General features: G+C 34.6%; 3 protein-coding genes across 3 annotated transcripts in view; 1 reads left to right on the forward strand and 2 right to left on the reverse strand.

Moving 5' to 3' along the window:
* Nucleotides 1-10591, reverse strand: part of LOC307140158 (uncharacterized protein) — a 338069-nt gene that overhangs the window by 154617 nt on the left and 172861 nt on the right. The gene's annotated exons all lie outside the window — the stretch shown is intronic.
* Nucleotides 1005-3230, reverse strand: nek12 (NIMA-related kinase 12; the record flags this gene model as incomplete). Its single annotated transcript, XM_079838725.1, has 3 exons — nucleotides 1005-1162; nucleotides 1735-1935; nucleotides 2114-3230. The coding sequence occupies 3 exons, from the start codon at nucleotides 3228-3230 to the stop codon at nucleotides 1005-1007; spliced, it is 1476 nt and encodes a 491-aa protein (XP_079694851.1).
* pin4 (protein (peptidylprolyl cis/trans isomerase) NIMA-interacting, 4 (parvulin)) lies at nucleotides 4015-10434 on the forward strand. The gene is made up of 4 exons (XM_079838180.1): nucleotides 4015-4281; nucleotides 4635-4705; nucleotides 9403-9522; nucleotides 10129-10434. The coding sequence occupies exons 1-4, from the start codon at nucleotides 4245-4247 to the stop codon at nucleotides 10285-10287; spliced, it is 387 nt and encodes a 128-aa protein (XP_079694306.1). The 5' UTR covers nucleotides 4015-4244; the 3' UTR covers nucleotides 10288-10434.

Raw genomic sequence — 10591 nt, forward strand, 5'->3', positions numbered from 1 at the left:
AAAAAGGATTCTCATGCCTTTATCAAAAGGCTTTTCTCGTTCCATGATACAAATCAAAAACAGCCTTACCTGCTGGGACTGATGCAATTTTGAGTAAAATCAAAGTAAACTTGATACAATTAAGGTTTGAGTTTGTTTTGTTTCATTTTTAGAGATATTAAAACACATTGTGAAGACCATCTACCGACAAAAAAACAAACTGTGAGGAGACCCGTTTCATTTTATAATGACAACATGTATAATTGATGCAGCTTTCCAATGCTAATCCTGCTTGATAACACACATTCCTCTGGGGGTAGATTGTGAACATTCTTATATGAAATATAATACAGGATCATTCATACATTTACACATGGCAGTTTCTCTATCACACTGACTAATCCCCTTTTGGAATAATCTGGACAAGTTTAAGGGGAAACGCCTTAAGTGGAAAACAACTGCAGCTGTGACCCATAAATTTACAGATTCAGCTAATGTCTTCTCTTTTACATTTCAGTAGTGGAGCGAAACCACAGCAGGGAATGATCACAAGATATTCTCCACTGTTTTCACTTTTACAAGCATTGTTTAATGGATACGTTGAGAAATAATTTTTGTAAATAAGAATGTAGAGAAATGGGTTGCCACTGATATAATGAATTTCTGTATTTAAAGGGTATTAAAAAGGCAGCAGTTTTATACTTCAGTCCCTGTGATGTGACTGATAATGCCAAGATGGGAAACTATGATGCATTAATTTTTTCTTACTATATAGTGCCACCTACTGGTTATACTAGGTAACAATTTCAAAAGAGTGCTGAATGCTTGGTAAAACATTTCTTGATGACAAATATCTATAAGATCACACTATTTTATAATATCAGTTATACATATATTACAAAATTCTGTATTTAATATACTCTGAAAGCTTCATTCAATTCCAGCATTTGCTAAAGTTCATTGTTACGTCAATAATGATTTTTAAAACAAGGAAAAAGACTTTCTCTAAATTAGACAGGCATGATTCAGCATGTGGTCTCTTGGTCAAGGTTGAAAATGAGGTAGCAGGTCTCCAGATGGTCTGTCCCGATCATGTGCTGGAACTGTGGCTGCAGGTCTTCTGGCGTGAGGCCATTCAGAAAGTGCTCACTGATTTCCTCATAAACTGAGGCTCCAACGTCCTCTATAAATTCAGAAAGCAGAACAGCATTCACTTACCTTTGCAGAGACACTCTGAGAACTATATTTGTTGGCAAACAGCATTCAGAACTATACTGATAGTTCTGTATATTCAAATGCTCTGAAACAATAATATCAGTAATCATTATTCTCTCTGAATCATTCGTTTAGACCACAGCAACTTCACTGAAGTTAAATATAATTAAGACAGACCAAGGAAATAAGAAAAATCAAGTGAATAAAAGAAAAAATAATCAACTTGTGATAAAATGTTATGGTTACACTTTATTTCAATGGTCAACTTTAGACATTCTACTAACTATAAGTAACTTTGCAACTACATGTCAACTCTCAGAGTATTAGTAGACTGGTAGGTTAGGGTTAGTATAATAGGATGACGTAGTTACAAAGTTACTTATAGTCAGTAGAATGTCTGTTGAGGGACCGTCAAAATAAAGCGCTGATACTCTAATGGGAGTTAGTTGACATTTAGTTGCAAAGTTACTTATAGTTAGTAGAATGTCTAAAGTGGGCCGTCGAAATAAAGTGCTTCCAATTGTATATGTGCATGTTTACCCATGTATTTCTCTTTTAACAGTTTCATTGTGACAGAGAAACCGCCTGCATCTTTGAGCTCCAGTTCCACATCAAACGGATCCTTCTCTGGAACACAGTTCATGGCATCTCTGGCGTAGCTGACTACCTCAGCCAGGTCATCCTCCTCAGCTTCTTCAAAGTCATCTGGATAGTCAGAGATGTCCTCATCATCAGGCACAACTGTAATAAAAAAATACATGCAGAGAATACTCAAGGGTGTTAGAAAAGCCAGCAAAAATATGAAATCATTCTTTTACCACCATCTGCCTATGCCTGTTGTCTTGGATGTTGCCGCATAATAATAATGATAATAAAAACCATGAAAAAGAGTATTAATATGATTACATTACACCCTTACCACTAGATTCCTCAAGTGCCTCTTCAACCACATTGGCAAGGCTGGAGGAGACATCTTCCCTCGAAACATCCTCGGAGGACGCATAGCTATCATGTTCGTCAAAGTCCTCTGAATAATCAGACTCTGTTCCTTCATGGGCCACTTCCTCCTCAGCACTGCATGATGTCTCTATTTGCACTGTCTTGTCAGAGACAGCTGAGGAAGAATCTGTTCTGCTTTCCATAGGTGCGTTTTCCACGTTAAAGTCTTCTTTTGTTTGAGGTCTAGATTCAGCATTCACCTTTGTAAGTTCTTTCTCCTGATGCTCGATGAAGTTTCCCAGATGTTCTTGCACATAGGTCATACTAAGCATGCTGCTCGCACTCGGCCTGTTCTCAGGAACCAAGGACAGCATTTTCCCGATTAATATATGGATGTCTTCAGAATACCTCTCGTGGACTTTGATGTACTCCCCTTTTATGATCTTGTAAAACAGACTTAGAAGATGTTTAGCTTCAAAAGCTGGTTTGAGGGCACAAAGCTCATATAGTAGGCAGCCAACAGCCCATATGTCAGATTTGGTACTGTAGGGGACATCCTGACAGAGTTCAGGACTCAGATAACTGGGGGTTCCCACACAGGTGGAGGCCATATCCAGCGTGTGGTTCATAATCTTTGATATTCCAAAATCCCCAAGCTTAATCACCCCTCTCTTGGTTAACAGCACATTGGACGGCTTGATATCTCTGTGAAGGATCTTTTCATAGTGGATATAACTGACGGCCATGAGAACTTGCACAAACCAGTTCATAATTTTGCATTCTGCAAAGTATTCCCCGCTCTTCTGCTCTTTAATGTGGTCATCCAACGTTCCACCGTCACAATAATCCATAACAATGTAAATATTCTCATTAGTTGTGTCAAAAAAAGTGTCAATCCATGTTATAATATGAGGATGCTTCAAGCTCCTGAGAATGTCTGCCTCTTGCAACACAAAATCTCTGGTCTTTGTTTTTCGGGAACTGTCCACGTGTATTCTCTTGACTGCACATAATTTCTTTGTATCAACTTGTTTCATCAACATTACAACACCTGCTCCTCCTCTGCCAAGATTCAGGACTTTGTCATATTTCTCCATGTCTTGAAACGTTTCATTCACCCAACATCTTATTGTGTCTCGTTGAGATCTGGATATGATTATTGAATTTTAATTTGCTGGATAAGAAAAGGAATCACCAGACACGTTGGCAAGTTATTATAAGATTCCCCAAATTAATAAACGAACGTTAGTTCGTTCTGCCAACTAGCAAAATTGACAGGTGAAAACAAACTTTTTCGAAAACAAACATCTTTAAAACCTTTATTACCTTTGGGTCCTCATGCCTTATGAACAAAAAACCTAACCTAAATTATTTTATATTTTATGTTTAAGATAATGCGTCGTGTCAGGAGACGAAGGCGGTTGTGTTGTCTGTCTTCATGTTACCATGACAACAGCTCATTCCCAACAAAAGGGAATCCGATTCGTTCCGAACTTTAGCTGCCTAAAGACGAACAAATTGCTTAATTAAAATGACGGATGCGTAATGTAAAATATAACTGCGCAAAACTAATCACATACAACATTTTAACGATTTTTTGGCGATAAAAATCTTTACCTTTCACAAAAGTATTAGGATTACGTCATCACGAGGCTGTGTTCGGTTGTTCACGAGCATCCTCGCTTGGACACATTTGCGCAGCATTGAAAATCCTACTATTATAATCTGCTTTAAACATAACATGGAAAAATACCTTTGTAATTAAAACATATTAACCCATATACTGCTCATCACCATGAATGAAAAAAAAAATCGATCATCGCTTAAGGGAAAACAGAAAACTGTTCATGTTTCTTAAATGTATTCAAGCACATCCTTTCCACTCATGTCTGCGCAAAGGGTTGCATTTGCGCTATATTATACTTTCTTATAATCGGCTTCTGTTGTTGCATTTGCTGTTTGCTACACAATACAGACTGAAACAACGTATACTGTAAAACTGTACGCTGAAAAAAAGCTGCCCCGCAATTTTAAGGCTAACCGCGTGGGAACAGCTCCTGTGTGCTAGCTAAGGGTTCAGTGGAAACACATCCGACACGAGGAGATAGAACATGCCACCAAAAGGAAAGGGTGGTAAAGGTGCTAAAGGTAAACACCAATTATATGATGCTGAATTAACAAAATTTTACGAACACCATATCCCAACTTTTGGCATATTTGAGTGTTGCACTAATATTTGCTGACTGCTAGCTTAGCGTCTGTGGCTAACTGATTGTAAACATTGCTATACTATTTCAGCTTGTTTTACAAAAGTGTTAATTAAACTCTTCAGCCCATTGTTTATTCTATTGGCCATTGTACTAAATGTGATGTATAAGTATATAACAGTATACATGTGTGAAATGCGTGAAGTGAAATGAATTTCAAAATAGACATATAAATGGATAAGTATTATTTAAATTGTCTTGTTTAGATGCTAACGTAGATGTGTATTTCTGCAGGGGCTGCTGCTTCAGGCAGTGGGGACAGTGATAAGAAGGAGAAGGCTCAGAAAGGAGGTACAGCTGTGAAGGTAAACGTCTGTTTTCTGCTGAGTTATTATAGTTCACTAAAACCATCGTCACTTAAAAATAAAATATTGTTAGTGGAAATATTGTATATAATGTTAGCTGAAATAAATATATATTTCAGATAGTTGGCAAGGCTACATTTCTACTAAAACTAAAACATCTTTTAGTTTAAATTTGACGTACGGTACTACAATAAACAAACTGAAATACGAATTCGTAAAAAGTATATAGACATTTAAATAACTCAAAAAATACTCAAAAAATTACAACTTTAACTGAAATTAAAATAAAAGCAGAAAATATAAAAGGTTAAACATGAATTCTATTAATAAAAACTATAATCAGGGTTCCTGCGACCTGCGGGTCTTAAAAATTCTTAATTCGCTCTTAAATCAGAGTGAAAAGTCTTAAATTCATAAAGTTTTGTAAATCTTCTTCATCAGTATTTTTGTCATCTTTTCCACTACCTATTTCTAAACATCTTTGATCCATTTACTTGAGGTTGAAATGTAAAATTTAACAGAATTAAGTGTTTATGCTTAAAACAAGAACAAATATCTTTCAGTGATTTATGAAAACTTCCCTTTGAATTAAGTACATTTTTTTTCTTAGCCCATTGGCAGATATTTGTTCTTGTTTTATGCACAAACTCACTTTATTTTGCTAAGATTTCATATTTTATTTCATTTTGTTTCTCCAGTAAATGCATCTTGATTTTTGCACTGAAAAACATGACAAGAATACTGAGGAACTACATCACTTTTTTGCTGTGTGATCAGAAGGAAAAGTAAATGTTATGTCAATATTCTAGTGGTCGAGAACTGAGGTATTCAAGCTACTTTTTTTGTCACATGAATGAAGAAGTAATGGAGATCTGTTGGAAGTTGTATTTTCAAACTCTGAAGTATTGTTAATACAACTCATTGTGTGTCTCCCTACATTTACATTTAGAAAACATATTATTGACGTTCAGAAACAACGGTAGTCCAAGGCACTCGATAGGTGTGTTGAAAAAGTTAAAAGCCTTTATTTTTTCATGGCTTAAACATTTAAAATTGGTGACAGGTACACCTACGCGTTGCGGCTTTACATGCCTTCGTCAGGGTGTGTATAACAAACAACATCTCAAGCTCATTTTTAACCAGCCATTATTTGATCAAATTACAGACACCTGGTCACTCTGTGTAAGGAAACAGAGAGAGAGAGAGAGAGAGAGAGAGAGAAAAAGATATAAAATAAAATAAACAATCATAAATATCAAAGATGTATACAAGTCAAAATTGCACGAATCAATATTGTATATAGTCAACAATGAAATTAAGTTAGACATAGAAATACATAAATCAAGTAATTCATATAATTGAAATAATTGATGTTTATAATTCATATAAACATCAAATAATTCATAATGTAACATATTACTAGAAAGAACTAAATTATATTACAAAAATGGTACAAAATCTAACTCTCCGTTTAAGCCTGGAAAAGTAGTTGCTTTCAGTGTATAGATCCAGAAAGACTCTCTTTTTAAAAGCCTGTTAACCCTATCTCCTCCTCTTATTGATTTAGGAATATGCTCAATGCCGATTATTTTCAGTGTACTCGGGCTACCATGATTTGTATCTCTATAATGTATAGCCATAGGGTATAGGGAGTTACAGACTCAAATAGCATTTTTATGTTCTGATAATCTTGTCTTTAATTTTCTTGTAGTCATCCCTATGTAAAAGCAGCCACATGGACACTCCAACCTATACACCACGAATGAAGTATTGCAATTAATAAATTATCTAATTTTAAATTCTAAGTCTGAGATCACATCTCTAAATATATTGGTCTTAATCATATTATCGCAGTGATTACAGTTGCCACACCTGTAATTTCCTGTACTCAAACTTAGCCAGGTGTTTGATTTCTTAGAGGGAAGATGATTTCTTAGAGGGAAGATGGCTTCTTACTATTTTATCTTTAATCGTGGGTGCTTTCCGGAATGCAATAGAACGAGATTCAGGCATGACTTCTCTTAGATAAGGATCACTCATAACTATTTCCCAATTACTTTTTATAATTTTCTTAATTCTGTTAGCCTCTGTGCTATACTGTGTCACGAAATAAACCGAATTATCAGAATCTTGTGATTCATGTTTTTGTTGTAATAGCTCATCTCTACTAATGTTTCTCACTTTATTGTATGCTCTGTTAATCACACTATTTTTATACCCTCGTTCCTTAAATCTTTGAGTCATATCTTGTGCCCTGATGTTAAAATCTTCTTCCTTATCACATATTCTTTTCAACCTCTGGAACTGGCCAAAAGGAATATTCTCAGTCATCCATAAAGGGTGAAAGCTGTCTGCTCTTAATATGGTATTTCTGTCAGTTTCTTTCCTAAAAATAGTGGTATGCATCACTCCATTACTTTCTTTAACGATTTTTATGTCCAAAAAATTAATCTGAGTGTGTGAAAAATCTAGACTCAACTTCAAGTTTACATTGGTATTGTTTAAATATGTGTGAAAAGCTTGCAGATCTGCCTCAGACCCTGTCCATATCAATATAATGTCATCTATATATCTACCACACCATTTCACATACTTTAAATATGGATTTAAGTCAGAAAATACACATTTCTTTTCCCAAAATCCCCAAAATAAATTTGCATAATTTGGGGAAAAACAGGCACCCATAGCTGTACCTTTAATTTGTTTATAGAATTCATCTTGAAACAAGAAAATGTTGTTATTCAATGTCCATTCTGCTAATTGCACAATAAAACATGCAGGTGTCCTTTCAGTCGATGATCTCATATCTAAATAGTATGATAATGCTTCCAGCCCATCCTTATGGTCTATGTTTGTGTACAGTGATTCAACATCCATAGTCACCAATATGGAGGATTCAGTAGTTTTCATTTTTTTGATGGTATTCAACACATGGGTTGTATCCTGAATAAATGAAGGAAGTTTACCAACCAATGGTTTAATAAAACTGTCCACAAATTTTGAAGCTGGCTCTGTGGACAGTTTTATTAAACCATTGGTTGGTAAACTTCCTTTTAAACTTCTCTCTCTGTTTCCTTACACAGAGTGACCAAGTGTCTGTAATTTGATCAATTAATGGCTGGTTAAAAATGAGCTTGAGATGTTGTTTGTTATACACACCCTGACGAAGGCATGTAAAGCCGCAACGTGTAGGTGTACCTGTCACCAATTTGAAATGTTTAAGCCATGAAAAAATAAAGGCTTTTTAACTTTTTCAACACACCCATCGAGTGCCTTGGACTACCTTTGTTTCTGAACTTAATTATCCCATACAACCAAAGAGCACTGAGATTTTACACCCAGTGCAGCACTTCTTGCTTTGATATTATTGACGTATTGTGTTCCCTTCAATATATTCCTTAAATTTTCTTTACTTGGTCTTGAAAAAGAATTGGTATATGGTCCTTTTCATCTTAGTATTTAAAGTTTTTTTGAATAACAGGAATTACACTGATTCTCAGTTCCTAGGAATATACAGTGGCAAGAAAAAATTTGACATTTTACATAATAGATGTTTAAATATAGTCCACGAGACAACAAAAAAAAGCTGAATTTATAAAATGACCCTGTTCAAAAGTTTATGTACCGTTGATTCTTAATACTGTGTGTCATTACCTGGATTATCTACAACTGTTTTTTTTTGTTTTGTGATGGTTGTTCTTGAGTCCCTTTTTTGTCCTGAGCTGTTGAACTGCTTAACATTCTTCAGAAAAATCATCCAGGTCCTAAAAATTCTTCAGTTTTCCAGTATCTTTTGCATATTTGAACCCTCTCCAGCAGCGACTGTATGATTTTGAGATCCATCTTTTCACACTGAGGATGAAAACTTTTTGAATTTGAAGATCAAGGTAAATTGTACATGTAAGTATCTTCTGTTGATTCTGGAGGGGAGTACTAAATGAAAAGAAAAAATGGATAGTTAAATAAAATAAGAAATATTTGGACATCTTCATCCTAAGTTTTCAAAACTGAAGAATTTTCGGGACCTGGAGGATTTTTCTGAAGAACGTTGGTCAGTTTAACTGCTCAGGACAAACAAGAGACTCAAGAACAACCATCACATTACAAAACAAAACAAAAAAACTGTTGTGGATCACCCAGGGAGCAACACGTAGTATTAAGAATCAAGGGTTCATAAACTTTTGAACATGGTCATTTTTATAAATTCAGCTATTTTTTTGTCTTGTGGACTATATGTAAACATCTTTTATGTAGAATATCTTACCTGCATTTTGTATGTTCCCTCTTATTTTGTTAAAATTATTCACATTTTCACAGATTCTGCAAGGGGTTCACATACTTTTTCTTGCCACTGTACATTTATATGATCATATGAATACATCTATAATTGTTTATTAAATGTTAATTTATAAAAGTTAATCTTTTTATTTTATCATTATATGAAATTAGAATAACATTTTCACTTTTTATTTTACTTCTCAAATGCTTGTATTGGCATTGTCTATTGTTGCTTTTCTTCCATCTTGTCTTAATATAGTGCAGTATGCAAATTTTTTTGCAAATTTGCTAAGGTGTCACAGAAGCCATTTTAATGAATGATGCGACGTCTCATTGTCACTGTCAAACCGCTATTTAAATAAATGACATGTTGTTCATATCAATCCATTTTTATTTTTATCTTGTCTATTTTCTGATAGGTTCGGCATATTCTGTGTGAAAAACATGGCAAGTGTATGGAAGCAATGGAGAAACTCAAATCTGGTATGCGCTTCAGTGAGGTAGCAACACAATACAGTGAGGACAAGGCCAGACAAGGAGTAAGACATTATTTTGTATGTATATAACAGTGTATGATATGATAAATATGGTTTGTTTTATCAGAAGATGCCACTCAATGCACTATCCATGCAGGAAAATCCCTCAAAATCGAATTTGCATCAGACACTGAACCCATATTAAAAGTTCTCATAATATTTCGCTAGCACTTACTCTGTCCATCCTTTCTGTATCATAAACTGCTAAAACAGTTTTATTTGTTCACAAACACAGCATACAGTGGTACTTGTTGACAATGAAATGTGCTTTCCTACATACTCAATATTCTAAATCTGATTAACAAAATAAGTTATATAAAAGTGTATATTCATAATTATAATAATAATAAAAAAAACTGTCTATAAGTTTAAAGTACTGTATTATCACACGTCACCTGAATTGTGCATTGAGGTCGAAAACTAAAAAATTCACCTGGAAGAATCTGTTGCCTAGTACCTTCAGAAATGTATATACCTACTGTTTTACAGTTTTGATCAAAGTATGTACTCAGTAATTTGTTATTCGAATTCTGCTTTTTTGAAAGTATCAAGACCTAAATATCTTAATGGCGCCTTATATAGCTTAAAGTTTTGTTTTGTATATGACAGGGTGACCTTGGCTGGATGACAAGAGGATCAATGGTGGGACCGTTTCAGGATGCAGCGTTTGCACTAGCCATCAGCACTATGGACAAACCTGTATACACAGATCCTCCTGTGAAAACAAAGTTTGGTTACCACATCATCATGGTTGAAGGCAAAAAGTGATTAAAATGGACTGAACAGCTTTATGTTGTGGTACAATCTACAACACAGCATTTACAACATAGCAACAATGCATTGTGCAGTCATGGAACGTTGGAATTTTTTTTATCTCTGTAAATAGAAGCTAATAAAAAATGCTCTCAAACTGTTTTTGGTTCATTTGTCTCATTGTTGTTTTGTTTTCTATTTAGTTGTAACATATTTCCAGTGAGCCTTCTGTTGTTTAAACTTCTGATGCTTTCCATATACTACAATAGGTTGTTTTTTAACTACAGAACAAGAATATTATTTGAAAACAACAACGATA

Source organism: Gobio gobio, assembly GCF_949357685.1.
Source record: "Gobio gobio genome assembly, chromosome: 16".
NCBI classification, from domain to species: Eukaryota; Metazoa; Chordata; class Actinopteri; order Cypriniformes; family Gobionidae; genus Gobio; species Gobio gobio.